Here is a 20,051-nt window from a genome sequence, read left to right as displayed (position 1 = left end):
AATGGAGCAAAATGGGTTATGTTGCGGAAGGCTATGGTGGGTTTTGCGGATGATATGGTGGAAGGCCTAGTTAAAGAAGCCAAAATGTCAAAATTTTGATGGAGTCAAATGGTGATGGAACCTATCTAGATGGATGGTGGATGTCAATAGCTTCTCAACGAGCTAAAGAACACGAAAATCGGACTCCGGATGTGGAAGTTATGGCCGAAACGGTGAAGTGCACGCGGCTGCTGTAGGGGGGCCGTGCGCACGGGGTCTACAGCCCGTGGGCACAGGGTGCCGTGCGCACGGTACACACAACGAGGGCACGGGGTCACCTGGGACACGCGGGTTTGGCGGATTTCTTCCCGATCTGGGCTCCAAATGGATGGATCTCGTTGCATAGACAATGGTGAAGAAAGTTTTGATGGCTAAGAATGGAGAATCGGTAAGGCAGAGGAGATCTTGTAGGCGATGGAGTCAGCCAGGTGTTTGATAACTTTCAGTAGCAGTGGTGTCAAGTGGGGGCGGCAACACATGAGGATTTCATTTTTGGTGGTGCTCCTCGGGTGCCGAGTCGTGACTTTCAGGGTGAAAATCTAAGGCCTGGCCTTCATTGGTTGTGCCTGGCAATTGCCTTGTTGAAGGTATTGTATTGGGAGCTCGGTCTTCTCCAGGGTGAAAACCTATGATCTTGCATCAGGCGAGGACGGTGCTTGTGCATTGTTTTCTTCTTGAAGGCGTAACTTTTTGTGGCCTTTTATATTTCCCGGGTGCCGTCTTTGGTGGTGGTTGTGTCCTGATGCTGTAAGGAGTTGATCACTTTGGTGAGGCCAATTTTTCCCTTTCTTTTCTGTTTTCTTTTTCGGTTGAGGCCGGGTGTAATTAGTATCTTGGCGATATTAACATATTCCTCGTTTCAAAAAAAAGTGATGCACCTCTATCTATGTGCAATACAATTAATGGCAGTTCTCCAAGAATATTATGGACGTGGGCGGTAATCCACAACGAATCAAAATACTGATGAAACCACAGCAAATTAAAGATCAGGCATCATGATCTCTCATGTCTACAGCAGCGGAATAATTAACGAGTACAATAAATAACCTCGACCTGTATTCACGTAGTTCAACCAAATATATGAATTAAGAGGCCTGGTTCAGAGAGACCCCAAATCATTGGTACGCATAGTTTTAAATAGCGCGCTAAGCCTCTTAGCGGCGGACCTTTTCTAAATGCTATAGCGTGCTATAGCGAAGCTATAGCGAGCTATTTAAAATATTTGTTCATTTTTTTGGATCAAAGTCTCTTAGCGCAAGACCTTCTGTAAATGCTATAGCGTGCTATAGCGGAGCTATAGCGGGCTATTTAAAACAGTGATTGGTACTTAAATCTATCGTTCAGACATGTCCGACCTGAACCAAAATTTGATAACGCCAGTAGTAACATAGATAGAGTATATATAAATACTGAGCAGAACTGAAACCAAAATAACCAACTAGCGAATTGTGGCTCAATATAATAGGCCCCACTTCCGTTGTCTTCCTTATGTTTCTTGATAATGTCTTTTAACACCTACAAACTGAACGCATTTCCAGCTCGCTCCAGGTCTGCAACAAATGGGTAGGGAAAACTGATAATTGCATCACTAGATTGTTATTATCAAAAGCTTAATTGCACAGAAGCTGTTGCGAAAAGTTAATCAGTCAATGAACATCAGGGAGTCAGGATATAAGATACATTATATGCGCACACACACATAGGGAAAAAACAAATCTAAGACTGCATCAATCAGATCATGAGTGTACTAAAGTTAATTGGATGTTTCGACTGCTCAGTTTTTAAAACAAATAAATACCAACAGTATAAAGTTTCCATCAGAGAAGGGAAACATACTAATTAAGATAATCAAATCAGCAGACTTGCTAAAATAATAATTTCACTTGCTAAAAGGGGGGCATGTAATGAAATTTATACAGCGTGATATATTATAGCCTTTGAAGATTGCAACAAAAAGTTGGTAACGCAGTTGCAGTTGACAGGGCATTAGGTTTGTCTCCCTTTGCTTGGAGCCCATGGCACCTAAAAATACGGACTTTCACCAATTTAACAGTGTATGTTATATGTTAGACAACAACCTAAACGCTCACCTATCCTGAGAATGTAGGTATTTCCACAGAAATAAATAACCATGGTAGATCTAAATTCTACATGAACATTATGTATGTATAAACTATATACACTATATACTAATCAAGTTTATTAATGAATTTTACCTAAGATTCATGGTCCTTGATTCCCCATTGCGAGCTAACAAAGAAACTAATTCCGGACAATCAACTATGAGACCAATGCAAGCATATATAACTACAGTTACAGAAGTTTTGTCAACTGACCTATATATATCGTGACTTCAGTCGAGTAAATTGATGAGGGAGTTTGTCACCTCCTTTCTGATATTACCCAGCTGTATCGATGCCTTTATTTTTGCAATGTGGTGGTTCTGAAGTTTGGCATTGAGTGTCCTGGCCTTCTCTTCAGGAAGCTTCACGAAGGGAGACTTGAAAAATCCAGGATATTTCTTCTCTAGGGCCAACACCTCTTGCCCAAGGTGCTCATAAGAAACGATCTTGTCTTGGAATAGCTTCTCCACATCGCTCTTAGTCAGAGCATGCTCAGCGACCTCAGGTTGAATCTGAGCAACTTCAGCGACCTCAGATTGCATCCTCGGCTGCGGCGACTCGGCCATCCTCGTCCTCTTGGGCTCGACAGGTTCGGAATCCACGGCCTTCCTCTTGGGCTGGGACCTGCGCGGCGACTTGTCGGACTCAGATTCGGAATCTGGGACCGTGTCGCCTTGCAGTGGTGGCGGGTGGAGGTTATTGTCGTCGGGCAGCACATTCTCCTCCTCCGATTCTTCTTTATCCCCCGTCTCCTCCTCCTCTGATTCTTCTCCGTTGGAGGAGTCGTGGTGCGCCAAAGCTTGGTTTAAAGGCAGCTTGTCCACCTCTTGGTGGTCAGAACCGTCGGAGGAGGTGCCTTCCTCGGATGAGCCGTAGGAGGATTGCGGGGAGGCCATGGAAGCAACCAACCGTGGTTAGGTTAGGGTACGTCTTTCGGAATCGGGCATATCCCTCTCGACAGACGGCTTTGTTTTGTTTTATTTATATATGTGTCTCAAAAAAAAATTATATATAGATAGATAGACAAGAGATCGCTACTTGCCCTCGTAGGAAGGGTGATGATCACGCCAGAATCCTGGCCTTCCTTGTGCGCCGATATACTACGGAGTAGTAGTATAAGGTAACGAACCTTATTACAATCCTAAACATAATTATTAGAAAATGGTAGTATCCCCAACGTCAGTTTTTTGAGTTCTCGTTCCAAACTGTCTCATCGCCGTCCATCGCGGCGCACCAATCTTAAAAGCCAGTTGCAGTGCCACGTCAGATGTTTGTCTCATTCAGTATATATGGCATCACCCTTCCGGGACGCCCACTCCCCCCACAGGCCCCCTTTTCTCTCTCTCTCTCCCCTCCGCTCCCACCAACCGCGGTCGCAGTTTTCCCATTCCCCCCTCACTCTCGCTCGCTCTTGGCTGGTCTGCGGCGACTCCGCGGCGGAAGGGTCACAGTCGTCTATTTCTGGTCGCGGGAAGTCGGCGCCATGTAGCCATCTACTCCGCCACACTGATACTTTCGTCCGCGCATGGTTTTGCCTAATCTCCCCCCTTCCTCCCCCACCTTTCGTTGCTAGGTTGTAGTGGTGAAACAATCGATTTTGGGCGAGCGGCGACAATGGAGAGACGGCCAGCATCTGTTTGGATAATCATGACTTGACGGTGCATGCACATGGTTGTGTGGATAAGCTAGGTGCCTTGACCGACTCGTGTGCGTGCGTTTTTTACATGAATGCACGTTGTTAGCTAGCTAGCTCTGTGGAGTGGTCACTAGTAGAAAACGGGTCAAATGTGAGCTACATTAGTCCAAGTTGAAATATGAGCCGGCACTAATGTGTCCATTAGTGCCGGTTCCAACGGCTAGGCGGGAGGAGATCTTTAGTACCGGTTCGAAACGAACCTTTATACCGGTTCACGCCATGAACCGGTACTAAAGAGGCAGGGGCCCGGCCAGCCCCTTTAGTATTGGTTTGTGGTATGAACCGGTAGTAAAGAGGTTGTGGCAGGCTGTTTTTAGTCCCACCTCGCTCCCCTAGCAGGATTTTTACCACCTTAAATATGTTACTTTTCAAACTATCACAAGCACTTGGTCTTCATTAAACTCTATGTGTAGAATTTGTGGTCGCAATATGAGTCTTCACCGGTTTCTAAACCGTTGAGGACTCATGTTGACAATTCAGATTGTACACAAAAAGATCATTGATAATCAACGTATTTTTTATGTATATTTTTACATGTTTACGCCCTCACATGTATAAACAATGTTTTTTAAAATTATTTGAACTCCAGACTTTTTTGCGTTCAGTATGCAGCATTCAAAGCGACGTCATCAATTTCCAACACGTTCTGACATCATTTGCTGTTTTTCAGTCATTTACCGATTTCTTTAGAGAGCTAAATGACCGTAAAGTTAAAAATCACTATAAAATGAACTTTGAAAATGTTGAAACTTGTCATGGTATCATCATTTTACCCGCATAGCATGTGCCAAAGAGTAGAGAGGGTCACGGCAAAAACTGGACGCACTTCGTGTACAAACTGGACAATCTCTTTCGGAGTATCAGGGTTTCGGACGAGAACTCATCTGTTACACGGGCACTTCAATGTTTTTTAAACTTATTTGAACTCCAGACTTTTTTGCGTTCAGTATGCAACATTCAAAGCGACGTCATCAATTACCAACATGTTCTAACATCATTTGCTGTTTTTCAGTCATTTACCGATTTGTTTAAAGAGCTAAATGGCCGTGAAATTGAAAATTACTACAAAAATGAACTCTGAAAATGTTGAAACTTGGCATGGTATCATCATTTCACCCGCATAGCATGTGCGAAAGAGTAGAGAGCGTCACGGCAAAAACTGGACGCACTTCGTGTACAAACTGGGCAATCTTTTTCGGAGTATCAGGGTTTCGGACGAGAACTCATGTGTTACATGGGCACTTTAATATTTTTAAAACATATTTGAACTTCAGACATTTTTTGCATTCAGTATGCAGCATTCAAAGCAACGTCATCAATTTCCAACAAGTTCAGACATCATTTGCTGTTTTCAGTCATTTACCGATTTGTTTAGAGAGCTAAATGACCGTGAAATTGAAAATCACTACAAAATGAACTCTGAAAATGTTGAAACTTGGCATGGTATCATTATTTCACCCGCATAGCATGTGCAAAAGAGTACAGAGGGTCACGGCAAAAACTGGACGCAATTCGTGTACAAACTGGACAATCTCTTTCGGAGTATCAGGGTTTTGGACGAGAACTCATCTGTTACACGGGCACTTCAATGTTTTTTAAACTTATTTGTACTCCAGACTTTTTTTGCGTTCAGTATGCAGCATTCAAAGCGACATCATCAATTTCCAACACGTTCTGACATCATTTGCTGTTTTTCAATCATTTACCAATTTGTTTAGAGAGCTAATGCAAAAAATTCACAAAGAAACTAAATACAGCAGAAAAAAACTACTCAGAAATAAATGGAAGAAAATAAATAAAGCAAAAAAGAAAAAAACTATATAAAAAATAACTCAAAAATAAATAGAAGAAAATAAATAATGCAGAAAAGAAAAAACTATATAAAAATATTGTTGGGGCGTTACCCAGTGGGCCTGCCAGACCTAGGGTGTGCCAATTCAGGCCCAGAAGGGCCAGCAGGCTAACAGGGCAGCGCGCCATAGTTAGGCCCAGAAGCCTGCTATATAGAGGAGTTCGAAGGAGCAGCCGCGGCTGGGTTTATAAACCAGTGCGGCTGCCCTTCGCTCGGCGAGGTGGGACTAAACATTGTGCACCGCGGGCGGCAGCGCACAACCATTAGTACCGGTTTGTGGCTCCAACCGGTACTAATGGGTGGGTCTTTGGTACCGGTTGGAGCCATGAACCGGTACTAAAAGGGGCCGTTTCCCGCCGCTTAACCTGGCCAAAATTGACCTTTAGTACCGGTTGGTGGCTCCAACCAGTATTAAAGGCCCCTCCTATATATATGGCACTTTCGAAAAATTCAGTTTCATCGACCACCACTTCTTCTCCAACTTCTTCGCGCGACATCGCCGTCGCCCATCGCGCGCCACCCTCGCCGGCCCCGTCGCCCTCCCCGCCCCCGCCGCGCGCCGTCGCTCCCGCCGCCCGTCGTCGCCGTCCCCGTCGCGCCGCCGCCCCGTACTACGTCGCCGTATTGATCGCGCCGGCCGTCGCCCCCGGCCCGCCGCCCGTCGTCGCGCCATCCCCGTCGCGTCGCCGTCTCGCGCCACCGCCCGTACGCCGCCGCCCCCCGCTCGTACACACACACACATACACACACACACACATATTTTTTACTTATTTTCTGTTTTCTGTTGTTTAGATTAATGTTAGATGAATTACGTAGATAAGAATGTTAGAATGTTAATGTTAGATGAATTAGATAGAAAAGTTGTTAAATATTAATGTCAACTGTCAGATGAATTAGCTAGATATTAATTAGGTATATATATGAGATTTGAACTAGTTGAATTAATATAACTAGTTTATTTTTAGTGAGAAAATTAATAGAACTAGTTTATTTTTAGTAAGAAAATTTAGGTATATGAGATTATTTGAACTAGTTGAATTAATATAACTAGTTTATTTTTAGTAAATGCTTAGTTGAACTAGTTGAATTAATAGAACTAGTTTATTTTTAGTAAGAAAATTTAGGTATATGAGATTTGATGATATTATTAAAATATTACTATATATAGCTACTTTATATATTTTAGTAAGAAAATTAATAGCACTAGTTTGTTTTTCGTAAATTCTTAGTTGAATTAGTTGAATTAATAGAACTAGTTTATTTTTAGTAAGAAAATTTAGGTATCTGAGATTTGATGATCTAATTAAAATATTACTATATAGAATTAGCTACTTTATTTTAGTAAGAAAATTAATAGAACAAGTTTATTTTTAGTAAATGCTTAGTTGAATTAATAGAAGTAGTTGAATTAATAGAAGTAGCTAAATTAGTTGAATTAATAGAACTAGTAAGTGTTTAATGTTTCACCTATATGAATATAGGAAATGTCGTCTGACGACGAAAAAGATTTCATTATGTGCGAATACTGTGAAGACCAGCGCGTCCTATGCAACAGAAATTTCCTTGTTGATGATAGGCGCTTCAGCATCAAGCTGGATGAGACCTTCGAAGTGGATACAGTAAGTCACAATGACAAGTCTTTTTTCGTAATTAAGCATGACTTATACATGCTTCATTTGCTTCAACTTATAATTTTAAATTTTCACTATTCTACTAGCGCATCCCCTGACATGCAAATTTTTTTGTCTTGGATAAGATAGGTTTCAGTCTATGAAAACTATGGAGGTAAAGAGAGTTTACCTGAAGACCGAGCATGGTTATACTTTCAACATCAAATATATACAATGCAGACACATACACCTATTTAGAATGCAAAACTTGGCAAGCACTATGCAAGGCTTATGCATTTGAGCCTGATATGGTTATCACCTTTGATATTTGTCCGGAAGATGATATTGAAGGTAATAGAGACATCCGGGTCGATGTCCAGACGCCTCCAGTTCTACCATTATGTGAGTTTCTCAACCATATTTATGTCTTTGATATTGTTTATTCAAAAATAGTTGACAAATAATTTCTATTGACAGCTTATTTCCATTCAAGCAAACATGTCCGGCGCTTGGTAGACAGGACCTACTACTGTCCCGGAGCTGAACTAAACAGCGAGGAGATAAGTCATTATGTTTCATGGCTTGAGGATCTTCATACTGTCAAGACAAATTTTCTTCCTGCACTTAGAAATGTTAGTACTCAAAACGTGCGACCAATAGTGATCGTATTGGACTACGGTCACATCTATTTAGGAAAGATAGTAAGATTTTTACTATTTGTCCTCAGTGCATCTTTTGCATACATAATTTTTTTTGCTAAACTTTCATTGCTAAGTATATTAATTGCTATATGATGTTCTTCAATAGGGACTCCCGATAACAGTTGTGCCTCAGTGGATCGAGACTAAAGGTCGCATGTCAACGGTTAGCTTACGGCCAAGATATACTACATTGCACATGAGTGCATTCAGGATTTCTAAAAGAGATGAATGCTTAATAGTGAAAGATTGGAGCAAAATTGTTAACGATCCCAGAGAAGTACTAGGGGGCAGCAATGAGAAGCGCAGCCCACGATAGGAGACATGTTCATCTGCATGCTCCAGTATGATGAATCAGGAGAGCTATACATGTTCTATGCTATTTTACCTGAGAGAGAGCAGCAGGATTAAGGTAGTCTTTGTGGGCTTGATCCGTGGTGTTATGAACACTTATTTTACCTGAGAGAGAGCAGCAGAATCTTAGTACTTGTCCTCTCATGTCCGTGTTCTTCGTCCTGAATTTAATCTCAAAGAGTTATTTGCTTTTGTGGTGTTATGAACACTCATAATATCATGACCATGTTGAACTCGATGATATCTTTGCTTCAGGTACAAGTGAATGTTTCTTCTTTAAGCTAGTGTTGGTGGTGATTAGATAGCGGTAATGACTATGATGATTAAATAGTGGTAATGACGACTATGATGATTTTTAGCTAGCTAGTATACTGTTGTTGATGATATGATGCAAGAGTTTTTATATTAATATGATGATGATGACGATGAGTTATTATATCATTTGTGAAAGAAACCGCAGATTAGTTTCAGCTGGATGGATCCTAGCTAAGTAATCAAGTATATGCCATATCCATATTATACTTGATCACTTAATTAGGTGATCAAGTATAATTATACTTGATCACTTAGCTAGGATCCACATGCATCCAGTCAAAACTAATCTCCGGTACGTTCACCTAATGATTTAACAACTCATTATAATGTAAAACAATCACTAAATTAAATTAAAAACACAAAATTAAAGGAAAAATAAATAATAAAACTAAAACACCCCCAAACATTTATTTCCTATTGGTGTTACCAACCGGTACTAATGCCCTACACGCACCCGGGCCTGGCTCGTGCCACGTGGTGGCACGTTAGCGCCGGTTCATGCCGAACCGGTACTAAAGGGGGGACCTTTAGTCCCCACTCTTTAGTGCCGGTTAGGGAACCGGCACTAAAGGCCTTTACGAACCGGGACTAAAGCCCGGTTCTGCACTAGTGGGTGCTTGTGGCCGTGGTTCTTGTTAGTAGTTGGTTAGTGGGGTTAGTGGCCCCGGGTGATCCATTTATGCGTGTGTTAGTGGCCGGTGTGTGGTCGTGGCCTACTCATGCGTGCGTGTGTGTATCGGATATAAAAAGCCCCCATGTACTGCTTGAAATTGCGTAGGAATGAGCCGAGCCAAGTAGAACCAGAGATAAGCATAGTCTCCGCCGAGACCATGGTGTGCGCCCGGTCGGCAAGAGAGAGAGCTCCTCTGGGGTCGGTTGCGGTTTGTTGCCGAACCTGGGTATGTACCCAGTAATATGAGGCCATTCATGTAGCTCAGGGTGGACACGGTCCGGGCCGGTCCAGGCCCTGACCGAGCTGCTGTTTTGACTGGCCGCCGGCGAGCCGGACCGGACCGGACTGATCAGCTGGACGGTCTTGATTTCAGGGACCGGACTGCCTGTGCTCAAGCTCGGGCCGGACCGAGAAGACCGTCCGTGGTCACCACCGTCGAGGGTAGAGCACGGACGGGGGCTTGCTGGACGGACCAGGAAGAGGGACAGGGGAGTCCGTGGTCGAGATCTGCGATGATGTACACCGGCAGAGACGAGATGTGAAGGCGCGCATGACTGTTAGCCATGAACCTGTGCATTTTCTTCCTTAGCAGTTTTTTCTCTTGCATGCAAGTAATGTAATGGTGCATGAGCCCACGATTGGCTGTCTGCGGGCCTTGCCGTGATTATTGGAACAAATTTGACGTGGAGTTAATCATCGAATGACGCCATAATTATCGGATCGAACCATGTTTCCCACTTTCCCTCGTTCTTTCTGTTTTAAGCAGTCTATATATATATTTCAACGAACAATTTTGATGTAAACTTTATGTACGTAGTTGAATTTGATTGCAGTTCCCTAAAATCGTGGGGCTGTCACAATCCAAACAAAACTTGCACGTACAGATTTGGTAAAGCATAATAGATGTTTCCTTCAGTTTTCTATTTGATTGAATCTATACCAATATAAAAAGGCCCAAATGGGCAGATCCAAACCATCTCGACCGTCAAATCACGTTATCTAGCGGTTCAAATCGCTCCAATGTTGAGCACCAAACACGTTTAACGCTGTAATTACCCACTATTGCCATTGGTTATAAACATGTTTTGACTCAACACTATCCCTTGAAATCTGCAATGTAATTAATATCCTACCATTCCCACGAAAAAGTAATTGATATCTTACCAAATACCAACGTACAATAGATATGTCTTACCTAATATAACGTGCAACTAATATCCTACCTAATATAAACGTGCATTGCACGTACATTATTACTAGTAAAGGGAAACATCAGCGAGGGATGGCGCGTGATAATCGGGTCAAACTGTTTAGTCGTGAATAAAAGGAAACGACAGCATGGAGTAAATCGTGGGATGGTGCCGTGATTATCGGATCTAATCCCATTTATATGGTTCTTTCTCTTTTCAGTTTAACTGAATAACAGTGTGTAACCTGAGTCTTCTTCGACCTCTTGCCCTTGTCTTTCTGTCAATTGACTGAGTTACACTTGATTCCGGTGAACAAGCGCCGGGGCGGGGCATGGCCGGGGCGTCGCCGGCGTCTGCGACGTCGAGGAACAATCTGCAGCCTCGGTCCGCTCGGCCGGACCGGTTAAAGACCGGAACGGACCGAGTAAATTTCGGGCTGAAATTTGGTAACCGGACCAGCCAATTTCTTCATCGGGCCAGGACCGATCGGTCCGGTCCAGAACGGGCCATGAGCGGGCCGAAAAGCCCGCTCGCTCCGTCCAGCCTGACATGCAGCCGAGACGCCGTTCGTGCGGCGGAGGTGTTTGTGCGTGGGGAAAATATTATGCTCCATTTTCCATCTTCGTTTGTGCGAGTGAGAGAGCGATAGCTGGTTCTAGGTTTGTCCCAACAGCGACTTCTCACGGCCATTGCTCGTCGCCAACGGGTGGCTGCGAATTTTCTGGCCCGTCAAATCTCGGGTAGTTTGGAGGAGTTCGCGTTCTACTGTTAGAAATAACGGGCCCAGCCAATGTACAATTTCTAGACAAGACTGCTAGTGGTGGTGCTCAAATTTTGCTTGACACTAATAGAACCAGTCGAAGGCATGTACGTTGCAATGGGCTGCATTGACGTGTTTTTTATCGTTAGAGCGTTCTCCTTTTCCTCTTTTCTTTTTTCTTCTCTCAACCAAAATTTAATTCACGGAGTGATATGTGAATGGACAAATTTACAATCATACAAAAATATCAATGGCTGAAAACATATTAATCGAAGAACAATTCTACAACACATTCCACATAAAAGTTATTGTGTTCGACAAATTGGGAACAAAAAAATGGTGAATTACCACCAAATCCCATTTTATAATTGACCCCCCCCCCTCCTTTTCCCCCTCTCTTGTGATCTCGAGTGTGTTGCCTTCTCAAGAAGGCTCCAATGCTCTAATAGCCGTCTCATGAGCTGGTCATCATTGCTGTTGTTGGTGGCGGCAGCGGAGATGAGGAGGTGGAACACTACAAGAGATTGTTGATGTTATTGATCTCTCCCCCATGGTCATTGTCGCCTCTATACTGGGTGTCGTTTATCAACACCACCGTTGTGCCAACTACTTCCTGTATAGAAAATGAAAAGATAGAAACTTTGTGTGTTTGGTGGGATTGGATTTAAAATTATAGCCTTATTGGAGGGGTATGTTTTAGTTGTTCTCCTTTCAGTTTTGATAGGAAGAGACCAGACAAGGAGGGGTAACTAACAAATGAAAGGACGTGCATACTCACTTTTAATAGTAGAAATCTAAACTCTATAAAAATACGTTACGAATATATTAATAGTGTTAGAGTTGTATTTTATGTATATACGTGTACGTGTATAGTTCGGTATTGTATACAGGCCGGCAAGTTAAATGCCGAAAACAAAGAAAAGGGATCGCAAAGCGAGGACGACGACGAGGAGCCCCGACAGCCGAGCTCAGGAGGACAAAAGAAGTTTCCCCCCGGGTCAACATGATATATGCTACACACATCCCCCGCAAGCGCGCGCTCAGTGACGTCTATGCGATAGAGCCAGTCGCACCAAAATTTAACCCATGGTCGTCATGCCCGATCACTTTCGATCGACGAGATCATCCGACCAGTATCCGTCATGGCGGTTTAGCCGCATTGGTCCTTGACTCAATAATTGACGGATTCCACCTGATGCGAGTCCTTATGGACGGCGGCAGCGGTCTGAACCTGCTCTACACTAGTAGAAAACTGGGCTTTGGTCACAGGGTAATATTCACATTAGTCCCGGTTCAGTCACGAACCGGGACTAATGTGAGCATTGGTCCCGGTTCGTGCGGCCAGGGGCCTGCCGCGCCTCGTGGGGGCATTGGTCCCGGTTCGTCCGGCCCCTTTGGTCCCGGTTGGTGGGACAAACCGGGACCAATGGGCCTCGGTCCTGGCCCACCACCATTGGTCCCGGTTGGTGGCTTGAACCGGGACCAGAGGCTCACCTTTTAGTCCCGGTTCATACCACAAACCAGGACTAAAGGGTTGGTCCTAGTAGCGGTCAGAGTTTAGTTCCACCTCGCCAACCGAAGGGCGCTCACACCGGTTTATAAGCCCGTCCCTCTCTGCCTTGTTGAGCTCCTCTCAAAGTGAAAATAGATGCCGTTATACGGGGAATTTGACCTAAATTCACAGTAAATTTCTTTGAATTTTATAGAAATTTATTATGAATTTAGGTTGAATTTTCTCTATAGGCGCATCTATGTTCATTTTTTATAGTAAATAAAATAAATAAACCTTAATAAAATAAATAAAAATAAATAAACCTTAATAAAATAAAATAAAATAAACTATAGTAAATAAAATAAATAAACCTTAATAAAATAAATAAAAATAGCAGCAGTAAAATAAATAAAAATAAAATACATAAGTAATTAGAAAGAAAATGGAATAAAATAAATAAGTTTTTTGTTGTAAATAGAAACAAAACAGAATAAATAAAGCAAAAGAGAAAACGAAGAACAGGGAAAAAATTATGCCACCTACTGGGCCACCGCGGCCTGAATACGACTTGAAACCCATCCATGGGCCAGGATTCGGGCCCGCAGAAGGCCCAATAGGCCCCACAGGCAAAGAGAACGGTTAGGCCCGAAAGCCTGCAGTTGAGAGGAGCTCGAGAGGGTGGGCGCAGCAACGCTTATAAACCACTCTCGAGCTCTCTCAACTAGCAAGGTGGGACTAAACTTTTGACGCGGGGCAGCACAAGGCCTTTGGTCCCGGTTGGTGCCACCAACCGGGACTAAAGGGGGGCATTGGTCCCGGTTCGTGGCACCAACCGGGACCAATGCCCCCCCCTTTAGTCCCGGTTGGTGCCACGAACCGGGACCAATGAGTTGCCTATATATACCCCATCGCCACAGCAGAGCACTCCACAGTGCTCTGTTTTTTCTGGCCGGCGAGGGGAGGGCATTTGGGTGCTCTAGCTCACCTCCTATGCACATGAGGTGTTCGATGAAATGTCTGAGTCACACTAGTTAATCTTTCTCCTCTCGAAACTCGACCTCCGAGCTCCATTTTTCCCGTGATTTGTCTAGGTTTAGCGGTTCGTCACGTCCCGTCCCCGTCTTCACCGCCGTCGATCGCCCGCGCCGATCTCGTCGCCAGCACCACCGTGGTGAGCCTCTTGTTCTTATCTTCTTTCTGAAAGAAAAAAATTCTTACTTTAGATAGATACTTGTCTAATTTTGTTACTTTTATTATTTCTTCTTATTACATAGTGCGATGGTTTTGGTATCCGCCCCTGTCGGCCCTCGTCCTGTCTATGATTCAGATGTGTTATATATTATCTTTTTATAACTATTTGGTTCATTTATTGTTTATGACAAATATGCCGACCAACGTGACATAGATTTTATTTATCTAGGAGGTGGTTGAACCGGAAATTCCAACCGACCCCATTGTCGAGAGGTTAAATTTAGTTGAAGAAGAAAACAATTACTTGAAGGAAAAAAAATGAGGAGGAGAAGATGATATTGGAGTTGCATGTTGCGGATGTCGTCAATGATCACAAGATCAAGATGGATGCAATGCGCTTGAAGATTAGAAAGATTAGAAAATATGCCATTCATACCGAGGCTTGGTATCATTATGCCATTGGATCAATTGTTACCTTGGTTGCGATTATGATCGCATTTGTTTTCGCATTGAAATGTTTTACATAGTTTCAATGTATTGTTTAATTAATTAGATGCTCTGGAGAGCTATATATATGTTGTTAGATGAGAACTATGTATGTACTTTGGTTTTAATGTGATGATGAACTTCTATTAATTTGGTCACTTAATTATCTATTCATGATGTTCTGTAATGGTTTTGACACACTTAATTATATATAATGCACGCAGATGAACCGACAATGGATGTACGGTGACAGACACACCTCCGAGTACATTAAGGGCGTGCATGATTTTCTCGAAGTGGCTGAGGCAAACAAGCAGAATGGTTTTATGTGTTGTCCATGCCCTACATGTGGGAATACGAAGTCGTACTCTGACCGGAAAATCCTTCACACCCACCTGCTTTACAAGGGCTTCATGCCACACTATAATGTTTGGACGAGGCACAGAGAAATAGGGGTTATGATGGAAGACGGCGAAGAAGAAGAGGACGATGACAACTATGTGCCCCCTGAATACGGTGATGCTGCAACGGGGGAAGCTGCTGAAGATCAAGAGGAACCAGACGATGTGCCCAATGATGCTGCAAGGGGGGAAGCTGCTGAAGATCAAGAGGAACCAGTGCCCGATGATGATGATCTCCGCCGGGTCATTGTCGATGCAAGGACGCAATGCGAAAGTCAAAAGGAGAAGCTGAAGTTCGATCGCATGTTAGAGGATCACAAAAAAGGGTCGTACCCCAATTGGGAAGATGGCAACACAAAGCTCGGTACCGTACTGGAATTGCTGCAGTGGAAGGCAGAGAATGCTGTGCCTGACAAAGGATTTGAGAAGCTATTGAAAATATTGAAGAAGAAGCTTCCAAAGGATAACGAATTGCCCGACAGTACATACGCAGCAAGGAAGGTCGTATGCCCTCTAGGATTGGAGGTGTAGAAGATACATGCATGCCCTAATGACTGCATCCTCTACCGCGGTGCGTACAAGGATCTGAACGCATGCCCGGTATGTGGTGCATTGCGGTATAAGATCAGACGAGATGACTCTGGTGATGTTGACGGCGAGCCCCCCAGGAAGAGGGTCCTGCGAAGGTGATGTGGTATGCTCCTATAATACCACGGTTGAAACGTCTGTTCAGAAACGAAGAGCATGCCAAGTTGATGCGATGGCACAGTGAGGACCGTAAGAAAGACGGGAAGTTGAGAGCACCCACTGACGGGTCGCAGTGGAGAAAAATCGAGAGAAAGTACTGGGCTGAGTTTGCAGCTGACCCAAGGAATGTATGGTTTGGTTTAAGCGCGGATGGCATTAATCCTTTCAGGGAGCAGAGCAGCAATCACAGCACCTGGCCCGTGACTCTATGTATGTATAACCTTCCTCCTTGGATGTGCATGAAGCGGAAGTTCATTATGATGCCAGTTCTCATCCAAGGCCCTAAGCAACCCGGCAACGACATTGATGTGTACCTAAGGCCATTAGTTGAAGAACTTTTACAGCTGTGGAATGGAAACGGTGTACGTACGTGGGATGAGCACAAACAGGAGGAATTTAACCTGCACGCGTTGCTGTTTGTAACCATCAACGATTGGCCCGCTCTCAGTAACCTTTCAGGACAGACAAACAAGGGATACCACGCATGCACGCACTGTTTAGATGACACTGAAAGTATATACCTGGACAAATGCAGGAAGAATGTGTACCTGGGCCATCGTCGATTTCTTCCGACCAACCATCAATGTCGAAAGAAAGGCAAGCATTTCAAAGGCGAGGCAGATCACCGGAAGAAGCCCGCCATGCGTACCGGTGATCACGTACTTGCTATGGTCAATGATTTACACGTAATCTTTGGAAAGGGTCCCGGCGGACTAGCTGTTCCGAATGACGCTGAGGGACACGCACCCATGTGGAAGAACAAATCTATATTTTGGGACCTACCCTACTCGAAAGAGCTAGAGGTCCGCTCTTCAATCGACGTGATGCACGTGACGAAGAACCTTTGCGTGAACCTGCTAGGCTTCTTGGGCGTGTATGGGAAGACAAAAGATACACCTGAGGCACGGGAGGACCTGCAACGTTTGCACGAAAAAGACGGCATGCCTCCGAAGCAGTATGAAGGTCCTGCCAGCTACGCTCTTACGAAAGAAGAGAAAGAAATCTTCTTTGAATGCCTGTTCAGTATGAAGGTCCCAACTGGCTTCTCGTCGAATATAAAGGGAATAATAAATATGCCAGAGAAAAAGTTCCAGAACCTAAAGTCTCATGACTGCCACGTGATTATGACGCAACTGCTTCCGGTTGCATTGAGGGGGCTTCTACCGGAAAACGTCCGATTAGCCATGGTGAAGCTATGTGCATTCCTCAATGCAATCTCTCAGAAGGTGATCGATCCAGAAATCATACCAAGGCTAAGGAGTGATGTGGCGCAATGTCTTGTCAGTTTCGAGCTGGTGTTCCCACCATCCTTCTTCAATATCATGACACACGTCCTAGTTCATCTAGTCGACGAGATTGTCATTCCGGGGCCCGTATTTCTACACAATATGTTCCCCTTTGAGAGGTTCATGGGAGTCCTAAAGAAATATGTCCGTAACCGCGCTAGGCCAGAAGGAAGCATCTCCATGGGCCATCAAACAGAGGATGTCATTGGGTTTTGTGTTGACTTCATTCCTGGCCTTAAGAAGATAGGTCTCCCTAAATCGCAGTATGAGGGGAGACTGACTGGAAAAGGCACGCTTGGAGGGGACTCAATAATATGCAGGGACGGATATTCTTGGTCTCAAGCACACTACACAGTTCTACAGAACACTACCTTGGTGACCCCGTATGTCGATGAACACAAGAACAGTCTGCGCTCCAAACACCCGGAGCAGTGTGACGACTGGATTACATGTGAACACATCAGGACTTTCAGCAGTTGGTTGGAAACACGTCTCAGAGGTGACACCACTATTTGTGATGAGTTGTACTCGTTGTCCAGGGGACCATCTTCGACTGTATTGACTTACAAAGGATACGAGATAAATGGGAATACATTTTGCAGGATCGCCCAAGATCAAAAGAGCACCAACCAAAACAGCGGTGTCCGCTTTGATGCAGCAACCGAGAGGGGAAAGGACACATATTATGGTTACATAATGGACATCTGGGAACTTGACTACGGACATGATTTTAAGGTCCCTTTGTTTAAGTGCAAATGGGTCAATCTGTCAGGAGGCGGGGTACAGGTAGACCCACAGTACGGAATGACAACAGTGGATCTGAACAATCTTGGGTACACTGATGAAACGTTCGTCCTAGCCAGTGATGTGGCACAGGTTATCTATGTGAAGGACATGTCTACCAGACCGAGAAAAAGAAAAGATAAGGAAGCGAATACATCATACGATGAGCCAAAGCGCCACATAGTTCTTTCAGGAAAAAGGGACATTGTGGGAGTGGAGGGCAAGACAGACATGTCTGAACATTATGAAAAGTTTCATGAAATTCCTCCCTTGAAAGTCAAGGCCGACCCAAGCATCCTAATAAACGATGAAGATTATCCATGGTTACGGCGCAATAAGCAAATGACACAAGCGAAGAAAAAGTGAAGACTTTCTCCTGCAACTATTATGATGATACCATGCCAACTTTGTAACAGACGAGTATGATACCATTGTCCGTTTTGTACACGAAGTGCATCTAGTTTTTGCCGTAACCCTCTTAACTTTCTTGCACATGCTATGTGGATGAAATGATGATACCATGCCAACTTTCAACCTTTTCAGAGTTCATTTGAAATGCTTTTCAATTTTAGGGTCTTATAGCTCAAAATAATTAGTAAATGCATGAAAAATAACAAATGAAGTCAGAAAGGGTTGAAAATTGATGACGTGGCTTTGAATGGTGCATTTTGAACACATAAAAACTCAGGAGTTCTAATAAGTTTTAAAAAATGAAATCCCTTTGTAACAGACGAGTTTCCGTATGAAATCCTGATACTTCGAAAGAGATTGTCCGTTTTGTACACGAAGTGCATCCAGTTTTTGTCGTAACCCTCTCAACTATCTTGCACATGCTATGTGGATGAAACGATGATACCATGCCAACTTTCAACCTTTTCAGAGTTCATTTGAAATGCTTTTCAATTTTAGGGTCTTATAGCTCAAAATAATCAGTAAATGCATGAAAAATGGTGCATGAAAAATAAGAAATAAAATAAATAAGTAATTAGAAACAAAATAATATAAACTTTAATAAAATATATAAGTAGAAACAAAATAAAATAAACTTTAATAACATAAATAAAATTTATGAAACTAAAATTATCAAAGTATTTTTTGTTCAAAACATTATAAGCAACCTCTAGTATTATTGAAACTAAAATTATATAAAATTGATGCAACTAAAATTATCGAAGTATTTTCTGTTCAAAATCATTGAAAGCAAAAATAATTTTCATAAAGAACTTTTTTTGTTAGAAACTTTAATAGCAAAAAGAATTATCATAAAGTAAAATAAATAAGTAATTAGAAACAAAATAAAATAAAATAAATTAGTTTTTTGTTGTAAGTAGAAACAAAACAAAATAAATAAAGCAAAAAAGAAAACAAAAAACAGGCAAAAAATAAAAATTATGCCACCTACTGGGCCACCACGGCCTGAATACGACTAGAAACCCATCCATGGGCCAGGATTCAGGCCCGCAGAAGGCCCAGTAGGCCCACAGGCATGTACAGAGAGGTTAGGCCCGTAAGCCTGCTTTAGAGAGGAGCTCGACAGCTCAGGCGTACCGCACCTTATAAACAGGTGCGGCTCTCTCTCAGCTAGCGAGGTGGGACTAAACTCCCACCACCACGCCGATGTGCAAGGCCATTGGTCCCGGTTGGTGGCACGAACCGGGACCAATGCCACCCTTTGGTCCCGGTTCGTGGCACCAACCGGGACCAATGCCCACCCTTTAGTCCCGGTTGGTGCCACCAACCGGGACCAAAGGCCGCCGCTTCCCGCCCTTTGGGCTGCTGAAAAGAGGCCTTTGGTCCCGGTTGGTGGCACCAACCGGGACTAAAGGGGGCATTAGTCCCGGTTGGTGCCACGAACCGAGACTAATGCTTGGACTATATAACAAACACTTGTGAAAATTTTCAGTTTTCATCGCCAGTTGCCTCCCCCCTGCCGTCAGGCTGCTCCACCTCGCCGTCTACGCCGTCGCCTCCCCAAGCCCGCGCCGTCCTCGTCGCCGGCATCCCTGAGCCCACCGTCCTCGTCGTCCCCGTCGCCGCGTGCCTCCCCGAGCCCACCCCTCCACGTCCCTGTCGGCGCCTACCGTCCCGAGACCGCCGTCCCCGTCACCGCGTGCCGCCCCGAGCCCGCCGTCCTCGTCGCCGGACTCCTGCCATCGCCGGCCCCTCGAAGTGAGCTCCCCCCTTCCCATGGTCCCGATCGAGCGCCGCTCTTGCGCCCGAGTGCCCCTTGCTCTCTGCCGCCCCTGCTCCATGGTCGCCGCCGGCCCTGATGGATTGAAGAGCAGAAGGAGAGGAGAAGGAGAGGAGAGGAGAAGGAGTGGAGCAGCAGCAAGACGCCGTCCAATTTTCTGAATT

At 44.2% G+C, this 20,051-nt stretch overlaps 1 protein-coding gene across 1 annotated transcript; it reads right to left on the bottom strand.

Annotated features, from left to right (window-relative positions):
• Positions 1-1,179: 1,179 nt before the first annotated feature.
• LOC123124124 (uncharacterized) lies at positions 1,180-3,126 on the bottom strand. The gene is made up of 2 exons (XM_044544813.1): positions 2,376-3,126; positions 1,180-1,589 (listed from the first exon to the last, which is right to left on the bottom strand). Exon 1 carries the CDS (start codon positions 3,056-3,058, stop codon positions 2,393-2,395), a length of 666 nt encoding a protein of 221 aa, XP_044400748.1. The 5' UTR covers positions 3,059-3,126; the 3' UTR covers positions 1,180-1,589; positions 2,376-2,392.
• Positions 3,127-20,051: the final 16,925 nt, after the last annotated feature.

This window comes from Triticum aestivum, chromosome 5D (assembly GCF_018294505.1).
Source record: "Triticum aestivum cultivar Chinese Spring chromosome 5D, IWGSC CS RefSeq v2.1, whole genome shotgun sequence".
NCBI classification, from domain to species: Eukaryota; Viridiplantae; Streptophyta; class Magnoliopsida; order Poales; family Poaceae; genus Triticum; species Triticum aestivum.
Note: the sequence above shows the minus strand (reverse complement) of the source record. Positions and strands in the feature narration are given on the sequence as shown.

Bases quoted from the DNA above. Each gene is read 5' to 3' on its own strand.
- LOC123124124 (XM_044544813.1), bottom strand. From the start codon at position 3,058: ATGGCCTCCCCGCAATCCTCCTACGGCTCATCCGAGGAAGGCACCTCC.